Genomic DNA, 20,193 nt, shown 5'->3' on the forward strand with positions numbered 1-20,193 from the left:
CATTACTGTGAAGTACCATTTATTTTCTAGAGTGTGGATTGCTGTTTTCTGTGTCATTTGTTTACTGACAAATACAATTAAAAAAGCATCTTCACATAATCATCTCTGATCATATGATACTGCTTAAAGCAAACATAACTTTGTATTTAGCCAAGGAAAATCACATGATTTGTGCAAATTTCCTGCTCTACGCTAAGAGAAATTAGCCAGATTATTTCTCAAACATTACGCTCAGAATGAAATAAAGCTTCTGTCCTTTGGGTTTGTCAAGACAATTACATCAGCAAAGCAATTTGAGTTTTCATTCTTGCAGAGGAAGAACAATATCTAATTCTGCCAGATGCAAAAATACATCACTGCAGATTTCCCCTCTCCCTTTCCATCTATTAAATTTAATGCGAGGAAACTTGACAAAATCCAAGATCTTACAATTTTAATCAATCTGCGAAACATCAATCCCGCGTTAGCCCAAAAGAATAAAATGTGTGCTTTTTGTACACCGCACTTTCACTTTGATTTGAGTTTTAAAAGAGATGAAGTTTTATTCTGCGTCTTTTGATGTTCTTGAGGATGAGGTATTTTATGATGAAACCATATAATGGCTAACACATGCTTTGCCATTCAATGACCAGCTGGCAAATTATCGGAGTGATACTGCGGCTGCCATGCTCCATTATTCATTTGACTGCATCTTTGCGCTGTCTGTTTGGCCAAATCAGATCCGATTATTCTGCGCACATTTAATGCTGAATTCAGAGGAGGGGTTGCGTACATCAATCACTCTGGTACCCGAAGATGTACTGTCAATAAATGGGCCGGTGATGCTACGGTGTTGCTTCAAAGTCAGACAATAATCTTGATGATGATGTGGTCATTTATGTATTTGAATACGGTGGTAACTATGACAGGGTAAAGGGTAATATACACTTGTCAAGTGGTAATTATTTGTAGTGATAATCTTCAAAAAAAGAAAAGGAATTTTCTAGAAGAAAAAGACTGAATGATTCTTGATAAAATGAGATTGCTGTTATCATTTACCTTCTTTTCAAATCATTTAAAAAATGTAAATAAAGTATAGCAAATACAGTGTACATGTACCCAATGAACTTCTACGCAAATCGGATTTTGTATTACTAAACGCGTGCCATGGGGTACCGACGTTATGTTGCCACTCATCAATGTCATCAAATGTGACTCATCTGTGATGATCAATAATGCAGGAATAATTTATGTGAGAGAAGCTCTCATTTGGTAAAATAAACCTTTGCCATTCCTCTGGGCAACAGAAACAGTTTGCAGTTATTATCCCATAAATTACTTGTCTAGTGTTGTTATTGTGGAGCGCTTAGCTACAGCTCCCGCCCATATGTGGATATATTCACAAGCGGCACCCCCAAGGAGAGGAACCATGTTAAATGTTTGATGTCCAAAATGAGTTTACTGCCAAAGGCTTTAGAGTCTTTCAAATTTCCTTGTTTGTCAACTACCTGCTGTTTCACGAGTCCTAGGCTTGTCAAAAACAATTCTGACAGATTCCCTTTGTGAAGCAATTCAATTAGTCCGAACTTTATAATGAATGCGTGCTAGATGTTTTCTTTGTAGCTTCTCTCTTCAGAGCGAGGTGCCACTAAATCTGTCTAAACTTCGACTGGAACAGATAACCCGACAGAGATTGCTTCGTTGCTCCAAAATCACAAAAGGAAAGCGACATAAATTCTTCAAACACAATTAATGTCCCAAACTCACGTCTGCTACTAATACAGGTGACGTCAACACCTCAATCGTAATATTTCGCACTGTATTGCAAAGTGCGCAGGCCGTGGCATTAATTTAATGCTTTGCCGTGACCATAAAGATCAAACAAGTGTAGAAATATCATTAAAGCATTGAAATGTAATCTCATTTGTCTAAACAAACTGATCCGATGAACAACCCTAATTAAAAAGGCAGCCATAAACAAAAGCAGGCCGAGTCAGGCGTGCCCCTCCTCTTTAACAATGGGCCACATTTATTTTATTAATCTAATGCATCATGTATCATATCATTACAGTTCAATATATCTATCATTAATTTTATTCCCTTCACTTAAGGCTTTTATAGGGATTACTTTGGTTATTAGTTGGTCTAATGTATTGGTTACCTCCAGATCCGTCGCTGCGATCTCTCTCATCTCGCGGCATAAACCTGTGCGTGTTATTCAAATTGCCTCATTTATTATGATAGCTTCCTCATGTAAATTGTGCTGACTGCTCGCCCTTGCACAGTCCTCATTAGACTAATGAAAACCTTCAAACGAAAAAACTAAACAACCTGCCAAATAAAGGTCTGAGGTTATTATGAAAATTACAACTCTGGGAGCCGAGAGAAGCTCTGTTCATTAATTCATGCTCAGCAAATTGGTAACTAATTTAGTTGCACTCCTCTGCATTAATGGATTATTTTATAAAAATGTTTTCCACAGCCCGAGACCTTTGCTTGCACACGTTAGAGAGCTTTGGATTCTAATCAAGAGGAGTAACATATTAAGCATGCCAAGCGTCTGAGCGATAATGCAGCGCTGACGCAAATAGACAATGTGGATTTTCGCTCGGTCGGAGAGAATCACGACCAATCTAACTCAATTGATATCTAAAGAGGCTGGAAGAACGGCTGCACGCTAGGGGATCAGACGGATCCAGACAGAGCCAAAACATCTCTATTGGGGAATGACAGAAATAATGTTTTGCAGAATGATGTGCATTGTGATCACATCATCAAAAAAAATGCTGCAATGTCAAAAAAATGTGAAATCGGAACGGAATAAAAACACAAATTCGACACACACACACTCCAATTCACAAACTGGTCCCCTTAAGACCCACGCAAACACCTCTTCTCCACCCCCACCCATCACACCTATAATTTGACCTGTAAATTCATATCATCATGCTAATTACTTTGATTCACAGGCTTGCTCTATCTATGGGACAGACCTACACAGTGCCTCCTCTCTGGGCAGATCCAGCTGGGAATGTGCAGCCCAGTGATTTCCACCGTGGTTTTAATGTCATTATCACCCTCTCCAACACTTCCCCAGCCCTTCCTTCTGACTGGAGAGAATTTGCAAATCTATTATTTGCTTCAATTTGTGTTTAATACAAAACACGTGAAAGGGCCAGGCCGAAGCAAATAGTGAAAATTATGGAAATTACACTAGTCTGAATTTAACCTTTTTTCAACTGAGGAACTAAAGACTTAAAGATCACTGAAAATGGTGTAATGGAAAAATTATGCAAATTAGAATAAAAATAAAAATTGACTAAAGTTCACATTCAAATGTTTGTGAGAGTAATTTTTCTATTTATTTTGTTTAGGTGAAGAAGGCTAAAGAAGGATCCCTTATTTTATAACCCCGTACAAAAAAGTCACAGTGGTATATCTGGTAATGCCTATGGTTTGCCTGTGCTGGTGGATACAATATAATCAGTTAAAAATGAAATTATTTTCTGATGCTTAATTTTTCAACAGCCTTAAAGGGACACTCCACTTGAAAATGGGCTTATTTTCAGCTTCACTAGAGTTAAACAATTATGTTTTAGCGTTTTGGAATTATTCGGCCGATTTCCGGGTCTGGCGCTACCACTTTTAGCATAGCTTAGCATAATCCATTGAATCTGATTAGACCATTAGCATCGGGCTCAAAAATAAATAAAGAGTTTGGATATTTTTCCTATTTAAAACTTGACTCTTCTGTAGTTACATCGTGTACTAAGACTAAGAAAATTAAAAGTTGTGATTTTCTAGGCAGATACGGCTGAGAACTATACTCTCTCATTACGGTGTAATAATCAAGGACTTTGCTGCCGTACCATGGGTGCAGCAGGTGCCAATGATATTACGCAGTGCCCGAAAATAGTCCCTACGGTAACTTTCAATAGCTGGGGACTATTTTAGATGTAACTACAGAAGAGTAAAGTTTAAAATAGGAAAAATATTGCATGATGCTAATGCTAATCAGATTCAATTAATTATGCTAAGCTATGCAAAAAGTGTTACTGGCAGACCCGGAGATCAACTGAATGGATTGCAAAACGGTAAAACTCTGGGAGCTGGAAAATAAGACTATTTAAAAAAAAGTATAGTGTCCCTTTAACATAATAAGTCACATGACATTTACAGTTTAGGAGAAACGAGTGCCCAGGACAACAGGTGACAGATTTTAGATCCTGTATTTATAAATGATCCTGAGCTAGCCAAGCAACGGGCATTATAATTGGATAAAAGCATAAAAAATAAAAGCATAGCTTTCTCCTTGCTAATATGATGCTTATATACATACAGAAACATGCTATTTAATAATTACCACTGTTGTACCTTGCTTTATAACTGGTAAAAAAACGATTCCAAAAAAACATTGTATTTGTGACTAGAGGACAAAGGTTATATTAAGTTTTTGCTTTCTCAGAACAAAAAAGAAAAGTGTTATTAAAAATACTTCATGTAAAACCTTGTTTAGAGTATCATGGAAACCAATATAAAATGTAACTTTTGTCAAATCAGTGACTGACAATATAAATTAAAAAATGAAGAAGTGTTACTGTACTTCCTGTAGCTTATCTGGTAGAGCAATACGTTTGCAGTGCAAAAGTTAATCAGTTTGATCCCAGGGAACACAAATACTGATAAAATGTATAACTTGAATGTATAGGTCGCTTTGAATGAACGTGTATGCAAAATGTGTAAAAGTAACTTTAAAAAGGTTTTAAAGTAAATTATTTAAAATGCATTTACTAAACTCTGACCTTTCTCCAGATGCATTCTTTTGGCCTCATGACCAATTTCATGAGTTGCCAGGTCACCCTCCTTGGGTCCAGGTAAGATGTTGGGAGACAGGCCCAGTAATGCGTGATTCATTGACAGTCCATTCTGATGCACAGCTTTAAGAGAACAGAATGAGCATTACGCTTACATCCACACACTCTTAATCGACAATGTAAAACATCTCATGTAGTAAACAATGATTCTGGTTTCTTTGAAAAGAGCCCTTTCTTGTCCACTGGCAAGAGAAGGTGAATATGTCCTTGGCTTTCAACTGTTTGTGACTTTTGTGGTATACCTCATCTCTAAATCAATGCGCCAGTCAATCAAAATCACATTTGCCACTCTGCTTGGCGCATGCAATTCTCAGTGCAGTTCTCTATAACATCTGAGATGAGGTTACAGAACTTGTGAGCCAAAAAGAGTGAATATGTTTCTGTTAAATAAAAATGCTTCTTTATAAATAACTGATCCACTTGTGGGGTTTGAATACCAGAAAGCAAAAATTTTAATCATGGGGTGGAAAAGCTTGTTATTTAGATAATAACTTTTGCTTTAATGACAATGAGACTCAAAGCCTGATGTCCCTAAAACCTAATGATCCATGTTATCCCAGTTTGAATCAATAATGTTCCAACAAATGTTTTCAGTTAACGGTATGAAGTCTGAACTTTTGTACAAAATTTTCAATGTCACAAATTAGTTTATAGAATTAGTGTATTTTTATTTGTAACATTTATTTGTCTTTGTATCAAAAACCCAAAACTTTGCTTTGTTTCCTGGTTTAAATGAGATTTCATATCCCCTAACCCTAATTTTTCCAACAGGCACTATTGTTACTCAAATAAGATTCGAATTGAAATAAACTAAATTGTTATTTTAAGGACACTGCTCTCATAATATAACACAGCGTAATAAAAACATGATGCATTATTTCAGATATGGTGTGGAACATGCATACAGATTCTCTCAGTGATTAAGGACATTGTTTTTTATGACACAGTTAATGATGTGTGACAAGCAAGAAAAACATTCGAGAGTTCCACAACAACAGTCAGAGAAGAACAAATGGATGAAGATAATTAAAGAAAGCTAAAATGTGACCCTGCCTGTGAAAACCCAGCTTAAGTCGTTCATATGATTCTTTACAGAAAATCATCCTACATAATGTAAAGAACATTTTGTAAAAAATCTAAATGAAATCTTTAATATTCTGTTTAAGACCCTTTCAAAGATTTCAAAAGTTTAGACTGGCAGGGTCACAGACATCCAGGTGTATTTGCCATAAATGGAAAACATCACACAGTGGGATGGGCCACATATGCTAAGCTCCTAACATGAGCCATTTTTAGTGTAGTATTTAGCAGCTCTTGAGTGAGTGAGTGTGTGTGGTGTTGTTTAGAGAGGCTGTAAGAGACAAGGGAAAGAAATTGAGAGACAAAGAGAGTGGGAGAGAGATTTATGAGGTGAACATACGCATTCTGTCGGAGGAGCTCTCCGTGTGCGCGGGAGAGCTGGAGACGCTGCTGCTGCGCTGGGATGAGGGACGGCTCCCCGGCCTCCTGCCGTCTTCCAGAGAGGGGGCAGGGGAGGGACTGTCGGGTACCCGTTCCTGTAGAGCCAACAGGAAAAACAAACACAGTTACGGCGGCCATTACATGACACACTCTCCGCACTCAACAGCTCTTTTCAATGAAGCGCTTTCATGCTGCCATGGACACAGAAGGGTCTGTGTGTTTTTTTTTTTTTTTAAAGCCCTGTTCCCCCACCACATCGCAAGTATCTGCCTCCTTTCCTTGTTTTCTTTCCCAGGCTATTGTCTGACAGACTGCTCCCTGCAACGCCGTATGAAAGCACGGATCACGCGTCACCCATGCCCCCCTCCACCTTCCCCCCAATGGCTGATGAGAGATGTTCACGACACAATGAAAGAACGGCGCCGTGGGTTACCTTAATCACTGATGTCACCATTCTGGATGGGGCACTCTGTCCCTGTGCTGCGGCGGCCATATTGGCGATGGTGCTGAGGTGGTTCATCTGACTCATCGCCATGGTGACGGATGCGGGAGGCAGGCTGACAGGGATCAGGGGGTGGGGCATCATCATAAACGGCAGTTCTAGGCCTAGAGATGAGAAAGGAGAGGAGCTGATTAATTAATCATTTTTGGCATTAAGTCATGTGCAAATGAAAGACGTGTGTGACTTTAAGGAAAGAGTATTACTAAAGAAAAGATGAAGATTTAAAGGAGACACTGTATCAATTATTCACATTTAACCTATCGTGCGTGCGGTGTGGCTTACAATGTAAATATGCATTAAATAATAATCTACACATTAGACAGTGTATTCTATTAAAATTGTTATATATTAAATATAGTTATTGTAATAATAATTTAAACCATTATAATCATAAATATTCACTTCTGTTGTTAATAATAGATACGGCTGTTAATAATAAATATGGTTATTACAGTTATAATAATCTAATAATTGTCAGTTTACAAAGATTTAAATTATTCTGTGTTAAAGTCAAAATATGGAAATATTTCACCATTAAAAGTAAATGCATTCAACATATCACTGGAAAATAATAGAAACATGAAAGGCATTACTAAAATGAGCCAATTAAAAATAAGCGTGGCTCATGATATGACTTCAAGCTAATTATGAATATTTGTACCAGAAACTCCATTGCTCTTTACTTGTATAATAGACAACATTTAGCTTCAACGTGCCATTTTCAGTCTTTGAAAAATAGAGTTGGCTATGTTTAGCATTCACAAATATGATAGGTTAAGAAAAATCATACTAAAAATGTTAAATCTAATTTTGAAACTTTTGTTTATTGATAGTCAAGATTTATTTTTTCCCTCTTTGTAGTGCATTCTGGGATTGCATGTCCATGGAGAATAAATGCAATGCCTGAAGTCTGGTTTTGAAACAGCGCATTTATGATATTTGCAAACCTTTGATGAATAAAATCTAAATGTATGCTGAACTCATACAGTATAACTGAGGCAAACTGTGCTACTTTCTTAGACAGTGATTAAATAGTTAGAAAAGTAACTGTCCTCCTTTTTCAAAGGACATATTCACATAAATAAGGTCATAGCCTGGTGTGTGTCCCTGAACTTAAAGAACCGCTCACTTCCACTGGTGACTTTGAACTAAAGGATCAAAAGTAACTAGAATTTTTTTGGATTCAGGCATTCAAAGGCACCGCTTGAGCACTTAAAAGCAAACTTCAGTTTGCAGAGGAACAGATCGAGCGATCCATCCCACACTTTCCCTTTATCGCCCGACTCAAGGTAACGGGAACAGAAGGATAATCCACCAAGCAGCTCTGTGTTGTTTTGTGCAAACTATCATTGGCCAAGGGCTACGAATGAGTCTACATCAGTGTTTGAGAAATAGAAAGAAGAAAAAAACCCTCTTCTGTGTCACCACAACTCAAGAGAAACGCTGTACATTTCCATAAGAAAGATGACCAGCAGATGCTCGGGGAAAACACATTCCTCGACATTAAAAAGGAGGTGGAGATTAAAAGAATGAGAGGCCAAGCAGCACCTTGTAAAGGCGTCTCTCCTCGAGTGCCGAGTCTGAATCAATTACCGCTCGCGGGACCCGACTCAATTAAAACCTGCCACGGCGCCAGCGTGTGATTGTAGGATACTTACAGCGCCACGTCGAAACAAATTGAGAGAGGCATTCATGCACGTATCTACCTTTCAGAGCTTTTGAGAGCCGGATTGAGTGCCGGCGCGCCTTTGTGATTCGCAGAGGGAAGATCCGACTGGATTTCAGGAAATCAACATTAACAAGAGAAGGGAGAAATGTATTACAGTTTGATATGACTTTGCTTTTGTGATTTAAATAGACCTCTTTTATCAAACCAGCAGTGAATGATGTCTGTTGTTTGGAATGACTTGTGTGTGAAGAACTGCAGGCTTACAGTAGCAGATTGCCCTCACGGGCCCAATCTCTCTCTCTCTCTCTCTCTCTCTCTCTCTCTCTCTTACTCTCTCTGCCTCTCTCTCGCTCTGTGTCCCACCTCCTTTCATGTTCTGCCATCCTTAAGTGATGTTTCAGCCATAATGGCCTATTCAAAACCATAAGAAAACATGATACAAGCTAAAAGAGGTCAGAGGCTTTTTATACAGCGTGAAAGGCAATGAACTACGGATGTTTGGAATCCAGATGTCCTCTGAAACAGTCACATTGTTCATTAAAAGTCTTTTATCTTCTTTTGTAGTTTAAAAAAATTGCAAAAATTATAAACTGGCAAGGCTATATTATATTGGGGAATATGTGTTGCTGACAGAGATACATCAGCACTGTAAATGAGGAATGCACTGCATGTCTTCCAAATGCATAAATGTATATCTCAAAATTGTTAATTATTAATTAAATTATTAAGGCAAAAATGGCAAATAAAATAAAGATTTTATACTGATTTTAAAGGTTAACCTGAGCTTTACAAGTTTACACTTAAAATCATATTATAAGAACATATTCCATTTAAATATTTTTTTTTTTTTTGTATTGGCAGTTCACTCTTTTTGTGATTACTATATTTAAACTACATCAGAGATGAACTGCTGATATTATAACAACGTTATCATACACGTGAACATTCACAGTCCTTAGAAAGAGACAGATTGAAGCAGCCATTGTCTGGAAAAAGCTGCCCTTCAGAGAACAAGCCTCCTGCGTTATCCTGTGAGGGAGGAAGCTTTCCCTTGACAAAAATTAAACCAGCTCCTACTTGGCACTTTATTATCTCTTCAACTGAGTGATTTATTGTTTGTGGAATGAAAGCAAAAGAGGAGGAAAATTACATTTTCAGCGCAGGCTGGGCCCATTCTGCCTCCACTCCTCTGTCCTGGAAGAGCTCACGACAAACAATAATGTCAGCTGTAATTGATCTGAGGTCGCCGGTTAGCCCTCCAGTAAAAGTCCACTATTTAAGCGACAATCCGCCCTGCCTGCTCCTCAGATGCTGTCTAATGAAGCTGTCCATCTCTCCTATTTACCTTCTCTTAAATGGAAGAGGAAAGATGTACTGTATGAAGCAGAGCCAAGGAAAGATTCGCTTTGCTCCCGTGAAATAAGACCTGCGGATGCCGTTGGAATGCGTAATTGGCTACCAAAGTCGAAGACGGGGGTTCCAGCGCTAATTAAATGACTTGTTTTCTAGCCTATCCATCTTTGTTTTTGAGTGCAAAGCGACAGAGTGCTATGCTGTAGATGCTCTGTAGATCTAAACAGACGTTTCTTTTGGTCATCCCTTTAATACGCAAGCGAAAATCTTTTGCCTTTTGAAGTTGCTATTGAATCGGGATAACAATTTATATTCTTTTTCATCTGACTGTAGAATAGCAGATTGTTATTTGTGCGATGTGCATTGTTATAACAAGGTCTCACCAGTTGCGTTAGCCATAGCCATACACAAAAATCTATTAAAGAGCGCCTATTGTCCGATTCACGTTTTTACATTTCCTTTGGTGTGTAACGATATGTTAATGATATGCAAAAGGTACATACCCCAAAGTAAACAATGACGCGAGTTATCATCTACAACTTAAATCTCTTTTCTTGGACTACAATAAACATACGGATTGTAGGCAACAGTTTACTTCCTGAGATTTGTGATGTAGACAAGACCGACATTATCATAAATCCTCCTGCTTTGACTCACATCCTGTAAGTTAACTACTGTTAGCTTTGCATTGTGACCAAATCTTTCAAACATGGTAAGGAGCATCACACTTCCGGCTGACGTCAGAGGCATTCAGGCCAATCACAATGTACAGATTAGCTGGCCAATCAGGGACACAGAGCTTTTCAAATCCGTGCGTTTCAGTAAGAGAGTGAAATCTGGAGCTACAAAAATGTATGGTATGTGGAAAATAATGTGTTGTTTTAAACCATAAACCACGCGAACACATTGTAATACACAAAATAACGTTGTTTTTAGCAATGAAATAGGTGCACTTTAAAAGATAAACACAAATTGTGAAGGCATACATTTTCGCCCAGGACTTATTTGTGGGATCACTTTGGGCTTAACATTCAGACAGCAAATATTTACAAGCAATATTTTAATTGGAAACATGATATAGACAACGCACATTCTGACTATTATAAAATAACTTCAGTCATAAAAAGAGCAGCGATCCATCTGTGTAAAGGAGGTGTTATTGGAAATAAACCATTGGTCTATTATAAACAGGGACATAAGACTCGTGTAAGGGTTTAAATAGTTTATATTTTAGTCCCAGATGGCATAGTCAAGGCTGTTAAACGCTGTAATTCATTAAGGCCTGTTATTGGAGAAGGTATTTATACTTTGAAGTAGCCACCCACGGTCTTTCTGTGTCATTGAGAACTTTAAAGTCTTCCTGTGTATAATCATAATGCTTATCATAAAAAATAACATCTTGAATTTGTTAATATCCTCAAAAAAATGATATAAAAAACAGACCGGTGTCTTTTCACAAACAAAACGCTCTCTGTGATGGAGGCGATTTCTGAAGCCGCAAACAATCTCAGACGTTGACAGAGCAACTGCATCTCGGTGTAAAACCGACATTTACTACGCTCTGAAGTGAGGGTAGTTAATAAGAAACAGAGGCTAAAGAAAAACATCCATTACACAGTTCTGAGTGTAAAAAATAATGGCAACAAAACATCTCTGGTTTGATGAGGTAGCATAATTGAACAGCCGCACAGCCCGCCACAACCATCAAAGCAAACATGTGGTACGGATTACAGAGCAGACAGCATTGTTTTGTTATTTATTCATTCTTTCTTTCTCCGGGAAGATAAAGGCCTAGCAGCAGTTCTTGGCATATGGTGCAGTGGTTTCAGTCCAGTGCCACTACCTGTTACGCAGGCTGGCCGTTAACAAACGCTTTGTTTTTGGTGAAGAATTATTCATCAAATGCATTTTATCTAAATCTAAATGTCTGCATCCAAAGGCTCAATGAATAAAAAGACATTTGGGGGAAATTCCCTAAGAATTAATTGTGCCCGCTGATAGCGTGGCTCATTTACATGTTCAGTCTGTGTTGTTTTAGCACCCGATTCAATTACGGTATTATGCAAATCAGGTTACGGCACACAAACACTGCTGCCATGACCAATAGAATAAGAAATATTTGTGTTAAAATGCATTTACTGCATTGTCCATAGACAAATGCACCAGACAAACAGCGCTATTTTTGTAAATAAGGGAAAAAAAAATGTCTCAGTGGTGTTTATTCTTTTTCCTATAATTAAAAGCAGTTTTTTAGATATACCTGTAACAGAAACATTGAGAAATAAAAAACGATTACATTACCTATTACTTTTTCTCTAGTGAGCGCCACAGTTTGGTCTCACATAGACTGTAACTTAATCCGGTTAACCAAATTATCCGCATGGTACAAGATGCCCAGACACAGGCCTTCAGGACACATTACCGAATGCACACCCAATTTGGATTTGAATGGGTATCAGCTTAAATTTGTCCCGTATCATTCTCAATAAACTACCGCTGGTTTGGGTAAAGCGGGAGGGAGAGGCATTACTAGCAGCTGTTTCCACTGAGAGTACAATATATTTAAGCCCAATCAATAACCCCCCTTCCCTCTGTGACTGTGACACCCAGGCACAAAAGGAGGGGGATCACTTCCATCTGATACTGAGCAAAGGGTCCCGTTTAAAAAGATTGCTTTCGGTCAATGGCAGGCAGTTGTCATTTGACTTCTACGCTGAAATGAAATGTATCGAACAGCGTTATCAATCACAAAGTGCATGGATCTATGGCAAGGCTTTCCAGAGGATGAGACGGTCACTTGCATCATCTGTTCTAATTACAAAATTAGCATCACGCTGAAGAGGCTGCATGTTTGTGTGAATCTGAAATTCCTTGTGAAGGGAGATTTGTTAAGTATGTCATACTGTATTTGCTTACGAAAGAAATATCACAAATTAGATCTCAATTGTAAATATCTCAATTGCTCCTCCTGGACAGCATTAGGTAAAAACAACTAGGGATGCACCGAATCCAGATTTTGGGGTTCGGCTGAATACCGAATCCACTGTTTAAGATTCGGCATCCTTATTCCATTAACACAGTAAAACACATTAATGAAGTAAACAACGTCCACAGCAGTGTATTTTTCATTTTATTTTATTTTAACTATAATGCGAAATGTGGACCGCCCCTAAGGCTCAACGAAAGAAAAAGCTTATCTCCACGTCAGCACCCAATAATCAACGGCCGCGTGACGTCGACCAGCGTAGTGCAAGCCTAGGGTTCGGTTCGGTGGAAAAAGAATCTAGGATTCTGCCGAACCCGAACCCCGTTAAAAAGCCCAATATTCGTCCGTATCCGAATCCTGGATTCGGTGCATCCCTAAAAACAACTGCCCATGATTTTCTTCCCGAGAGAAAACACATTCGTTTCAGTAGAGGTCTCCCAATGAAAGACATCATATCAAAGTTTGTTTTAAAAATCAGAGATCTGGATTAGGATTGTTCCGATTTCCACACTAGTATTGGAAATGGTGCCAAAACCACAAAGAAATTCTGGCATTGGTATTGGCTAGGGATGGGCATTCGATTAAAATTTTTTAGTCGATTGTCGGTAGAATTAACGATCGACTATCGATTAATCGTTAATATTTTATAATAACAAATATTTATTTAACTTTTATAATTCAAAATTGTTGAATACAAAAATACAGCGTGTTTTCCTCCATGAGACCTTTATTACAAGATCAACTTGTGGCAGCCAGTTAAACTACATTTAGTTAGACAAATGGAACATATATGCGCTTGAATATGCGGTGCTCTAAAGCACCGGAACCTTCAGCTGCAAGCCACATTCCTAAGCAGAGACCTCATTTGTTCCAAAAAATCATGACCTCTTCATGATTATGTTTTTGAAATCAAAACACGGAAGGTCACAGATAACGGAGTATGGTGTCAAATACCGCACCCTGGTGGTAAAATGTTGAATTGCTGCCACATAGTGAAATTCATTTAATTGCTCCAAGACACGCGCTACGCTAGGCAACTCAACCTGCATTAGATAAAAAAAGTATTCAATTAATCAATAACAAATTAACGTCATCGACTAAATTCTTAACGATCAATTATCGATCGTCGATTAATCATGCCCATCCCTAGTATTGGCAAGTACTTGAACCCATGTAACAATTCGATACCATTTTCTTAAACAAGAACTAGTTATGCCCGCTATAGCTAACGCTAAAGCTAACGCAGCAAATCAGAATTCATTTTCTCTTCAATCTCCACACAAGTATTAGCAACTTTGCTTCGAGTAACTTAATATAGCATTTGAAGATGTGTCACCCTGAAGAACACGATGGTTACACAAAGGCTAGGGCAGAGAAGCATAAGCTCTGCTTTATTACTCAAGTCACTTATTTCATTACATTTTTTTAAAGGGACATACGAGGAAAATATGCTCATTTTCCAGCTCCCCTACACTCTCAGAAATAAAGGTACAACAGTTGTCACTGGGACAGTACCCTTTCAAAAAGGTACAGCTTTGTAAGGTCAAGTTTTAAATAGGAAAAATATCAAAACTCTTTGGTTATTTTTTAGCGCGATGCATGGTCTAATCAGATTCAATGGATTGTGCTAAGCTATGCTAAAAGTGCTAGCGCCAGACCCGGAAATCAGCTGAATGGATTCCAAAATGGTAAGAATTAAATGTTTAACTCTAGGGGAGCTGGAAAATGAGCACTTTTTTTTTAAAGTGGAGTGTCCCTTTAAGGAAATTTGTGCGCTTTTATTTTAAAACTGAAATGCCTTTTATTTTTACAAATTTGTTTCTGGACATTTATGTTTTAAAGAGAATATTTTCTTCTTTTATATTATTCATATAAAATATATAGGCTATTCCTAGATTTATTTGATGCAAAGTTTATTCTAAAACTAAAAGACCCTTTCAGAGTTAAAATAATTGTAAAATAATAATAAAATTATGTCAAATAATTCATACAGGGGTGGTAGTAGTACATACAGCCGTATATACAGACACACAGCCAGGTATTTGATCAGTACTCGGTATCGGCCGATACCCTGAGCCCAGGTATCAGGAAGAGAAAAAGGGTATTGACACATCTCTAATATAGATGCAAACATTTCTTATCAAATTCTTCTAAAACTAAATTAGCTCAGCTCTTATATTTACATTACTTATATTTATAGCCCTGCACACTTGTACTGTATTTGTTTTATTTGTGTTTTTGTATTGTAACCATTTTAGGAAAATGAGGAAAACTGGGAACTAATACATCTTCAGAAATAAAAAAGAGAAAATAGTAGAGATAATAAATTTTTTCCACCGATAGCCGATTATTCAGAGTGATATCTGCCATTACTTATGACGATACCGATAGTTTGGTGGTTATATTAACTTTAATTCTGAAGATTACTTAATATTGAAGATAAAACTATGTGTATACATTTTCTAAACACAGAGCTCAAATTTATCGACCATGACTAACTAAATTACATATATACCCGGTACCGATTACTGGCCGATTTATCGGTGCATCTCTAGAAAATAGCAATACATTATCACTGAAAATGTATCACTCCCCGTGCATAATTTGCATGACCATTCATATTATTGCATATTAGTTCATAATAGTCAATACAACTGCCAGGTTAATAAAGATGCACACAAAAGAAATAAGCTGGTTAATGTAAATAAAGATAATATGTTAGATAAAATTTGTACATTAAATGTAAATCATGAACTTGTTTTGTAAGTCATGCATCCCAAAGATTTAACTTGACATACTGTAATCCGACCTAAAAGCTGTATCACTGAACCTTTTATTTCTATGGCCTATACAAGCTTTCTTTTAATTCCAGTTGATAGCAGACATCCTGAAACCAAATTAGGAAGGTTTTTCATGTCTAGAGTATATAATTTCTTCTTACCTACGTGGCATAGTGTACCCCACTAATAGACAGGGCAAGTGCTTTCTGCTCTACAGCATCTGAAAGAGTCTACTTTTGGTAACTTGAGGCACCGGGATGATTTGTTCTGGCAGAAGGCCTGACCCAGAGCAGGATTACTTGTCTAGTTAGGGTTAACAGGGCTCCAGGCATGATTGATACCCATGAGTGATAATGACTGTGCTTTCATTTCTCATGTTCTAATTGCTGCAATGTTATTATCACTGCAATAATCACAGCAATATTCTAAAGGCACTGCATCCTCTCTGTCATCATAAGGCGTGCTGGTACGACGGTTTGTTTATCTCCCGTAATTGAGTGCAATGAGATGACCTATCGGAGGAATATTTTACGCAGCCAAAGAGCACGCATCTTTCGCATTAGGAACTGCAGAAGCTTATCATCTGTGAAAGGTTGAATGTCATTTATTACATGTACCGCATTTACACCATGTGACATTGTCTTTTCAAATTGCGCGGATCTCTTCATAGCTATCTTTGCCTCCAAAGGTCACTCAATTCCACTTATAAATGCAACCTGACAGAGATTAGTAAAGAGCGATGCGCAATGCACCACGTCTAACCGCTGAATAAAACTGCTCCGAATTAATTCATCCAATTAATGAAGAATAAGCTTTAACGTTGATGATGCCTGACAAGTAAACCGGTCACTTAGTTTTTCTTATTTATTTCTTCCCCTCGTGCTTCTGCAGCGAAAAAAAGACGGCCTCATAAATATTTGCATTGCGATCATTTTATGTAGCAAGCTCTCACTCACTGCAATGCCGTGGAGCTGTGTTGCTTTTCAACGATGATAGAGCATGATACGGATCATTACAGAAATAATGTTTAATCAATTCCCATTTTGTAATCTGTTTCTGCAGTTGTAGGCATTTGTGTACACCAGTGCTTTGCGCATTTCTACCCCCCTCCCGCTTCTAAAATCATGCATATTCAATTTTATGCTGATACTAACTGTCGATGCAACCGGAATTAAAACAAGCAATTCGACTTCATTAAAAAAGTAAGTGATTATCGAGTTATCTTTTGAAATTCTATTAAAATGTGTGACGCTCTCCACTTATCTGTCACCTGCTTCCCATGAGCACAACAGCCTAATAGAGGCACTCAGAAGCGAATGCCCATGAGAGACCGCGTCTCTCTAAACTCAGCCCTGCTTCTCATCCCAGTCTCAGAGCTATTACTAACGCTTCCTGCCTTCCCGTAAAGAGCCCCGTCTATGTTTAAGGGTAGACAAAACAGCGTTCAAAAATGTAAACTGACCCAGGTGAGACAGCTTTGAAGAAAACCATTCACTTTCCGCAATGCTAAATGACTTGGTCAATGAGTAATAAGGCCTGGTTTCTACTGGTGTGGCTCAAAAGTAAATTGAGTGTTTTAACCCTTTGATTGTGGGTTGGTTATGGTCTTAGCAGAATTTTAGAGTAAAAAAAGAAAATTATGTCATCATTTTCTCATCCTCATGTTGTTGTAAACCTGTATGAATTTCTATTTTCTGATGAACACAAAAGAAGATATTTTGATAATTAATAGTAAGCACACAGCTGATTGTAACCATTGACTTCCATAGTGGGATAAACAAATACAAAGGAATTCAATGGGTACCATCAACTGTGTGCTTACCATCATTTATCAAAATATCTTCTTTAGTGTTTTTCAGAAAAAAAATTGACAGATTTAGAACAACATGTGGATGAGAAAAAGATTTTTGGGGGTGAACTATCCCTTTAAGAGGAAGAATAAGGCTATGTTCCAAAACCTTGTGCTTATACTTGTAGCCGTGTACCTTTTAATCCCAACAGACACAAAAGGTGTTGCTCACAGGAAGAGAGAATTGATTTACTATTGATCTGAATACAGACAACAATCAAGGTGCCACATAATAATGTAATAAGAATAAATATACATAATTTTTGAGCAAGTAAGTTAATCTTAGTTTTGAGTATTGAGTGAATGATATTTATAATAAACACTTTTCTAGTTTCATCTGCCATACTAGATTTGTTTTTCACTTTTGACATAGTATGTCAGATCTTTTCCATAAAGGATATTTGTGACCATACCTTAGAATTAAATAAAACTAAAACAATTAAATATCTCTATCATCGGAAATAACACTTATGCATTTGGCAGCCGCAGGGCTCGCAAAATGATAAAATCCCTGGTATCCCTTCAGTTTTTAGAAGCCCGAAATTAATGCAAGTAGCCCGAATAAAAAAAGACTTACTTTAATGTAGAATATTTAGACAAAACATCTATCAAAACACAAATGACACATAAAATAATCAAATTACAATCATGAACATTTTTGGGGGTAACGCATTACAAGTAACATGTATTACATAATAATATTTCTTTTCTGAAGTAACAAGTAAAGTAACGCATTACTTTTTAAATGTACACATTAATATTTGAGTTACTTTTTAAAAAAAGTAATGCAAGTTACTTTTTAGTTTAATTAATTTGATTAAAAAAAAGATGTCTGGGAACAGTTTGAGTCAGAAACTGAGATGGCAGGTCAGAGCTCGACATCTTTGTGGATGCAGAAAGTTTTATTCATAAAAAACACCTGCAAGGCCTGAAAGAGACCAAGCCTCAGCCAAGAAAAAGTAACGCGAAAGTAACTAAAAAGTAACGTAAAAACAATACTTTCCATGAAAAATAACTAAGTAACGCAATTAGTTACTTTTAGGGAGTACCTTAATATTGTAATGCATTACTTAAACGTAACTTCCCCTAACAATGATCATGAATACAAATATTTGCTTCTAACTGAACTGACATTTCTATAAACTTGAGATCCTGAATCTGAAATATTAACTGAAGTCACAGATAAGAAAATGGCCCTCAACGTTGTGGTCATAGCCCAGGGTTCCTTAATTAGTTTTCACCAAAGGCCACATTTTGCCAATACAAAGCCTTTAGGGCCACTGACCACAATGTTTGCTTTGCTATGCTTGTTGTTGTTTTTTGATGCTGCTGTTCTTTAAAACAAACAAAAAAATGTCCATGCAAGCTATCTGTTACTGCTCATCTCCACATTGGATATACTTACCATTTAAAAGTGGTTCAAGAGGTCTCAAAACTCACAGTTTGGATCATACAGTGTTTTTCCAGTTACAGATTGGATAATTTTTTCGATCATAAAAATAGGGGCTACTGTCGCTTTAAAGGCGGGGTGCGGAATATTTGAAAAACACTTTGTAAAAGGGAGTCGGGCCGACTAGCAAAACACACTTGTAGCCAATCAGCAGTAAGGTGCGTGTCTACAAACTCGCATCATTGCCTGGGTTGCGTGTGGGGCGGGTCTATCTAAAGAAGGTCTAGAATCCGGGGTAGGGGCGTGTTTGTTTAGGTGATTTCAAATATCAACATTGGCTTTCAGAGATCATGCACCCTGCCTTTTAGAGCAAGTGCTGCATGTTGTCACATATACTGTAGCCTTTTTCGTAATCCTCTTCACTGCACATGCAATCTATATCACGTTAAAGCTTGCAGCGGGAGATTTTATTTTTACGTGAGGACGGATGATGTTGGAGGAAATTTTGCACAACCGATCCAGATCGTCAATGACAAATCAGTACTGCTCGCTTCCTGTACAGTTCGTGGCTTCGCGCAATCCCAGAAGTAAAGTAAAACTCAAGCACGCATTTAAACGCAATTTAAATACCCAATTCCTGAATTACATACACAATAACTACCCATCCAAATCTGTCAGAGAATGCATAAGCATTTAAATATATTTTTCCTCCCAATATGTCAAGATAGCCCGGAGATGCATTTTTATAGTCCAACTGCAAGGCACAATAGCCCCAGGATATCCAAATGCATTCAATAATCGAACCCATAACATTTTGCACTGCTAGTGCAATGCTCTACAAGAAGATTCTAATGGTGTCTATGATGGTGCTGCTCACAAGGTTTTGAAACAGAGCTTTAGAATGAGAGAAAGAACAGACAGAAAGTCAGACAGACTGAGACAATAAAACCGAAGCTTTATGCTGTTTGCCGTAACCTCGCCGCATTTAGCAACGCTAGGCTGCCAGATTGAAAAACAAAGCGCAACCCTTTTGGATTTGTCCTTCCACAGTGTGAGGTTTATTATTAGAAAGGACATAAACAGACTAATTAAATCACAGCAGTCGAGGCTGAGATGACAGCTGGTGTTGTGTGTGACCAAACAGATCCCTATCAAAGAGCAGGAGGCATGGATCGCTCAATCCGTCCTCTATGGGGAGCTATTTTAAGATGCCCGGCATTGAGCATGAGCGTTTTATGCTAAATGAGGGTTCAATGTACATGCTGGCTGATTGTAAAGAGGCAACATTGCCTCAACGCATGATGGATGTGCTTGCTGTAAAGACAATGGGTTCAGGGTCTATGTTTTTGA

At 37.7% G+C, this 20,193-nt stretch overlaps 1 protein-coding gene across 4 annotated transcripts in view; it reads right to left on the reverse strand.

Annotated features, from left to right (window-relative positions):
• Positions 1 to 20,193, reverse strand: part of dachd (dachshund d) — a 116,604-nt gene that overhangs the window by 27,099 nt on the left and 69,312 nt on the right. For all 4 annotated transcript variants that reach the window (XM_065251766.2, XM_065251765.2, XM_065251768.2 and 1 more), the window contains 3 exons: positions 6,748 to 6,920; positions 6,274 to 6,409; positions 4,782 to 4,916 (listed from right to left, as the gene is read on the reverse strand). In XM_065251766.2, coding sequence (XP_065107838.1) covers positions 4,782 to 4,916; positions 6,274 to 6,409; positions 6,748 to 6,920 — 444 coding nt within the window. The remainder of the gene's footprint in view (positions 1 to 4,781; positions 4,917 to 6,273; positions 6,410 to 6,747; positions 6,921 to 20,193) is intronic.

Source organism: Paramisgurnus dabryanus, chromosome 15 (assembly GCF_030506205.2).
Source record: "Paramisgurnus dabryanus chromosome 15, PD_genome_1.1, whole genome shotgun sequence".
Classification (NCBI taxonomy): Eukaryota; Metazoa; Chordata; class Actinopteri; order Cypriniformes; family Cobitidae; genus Paramisgurnus; species Paramisgurnus dabryanus.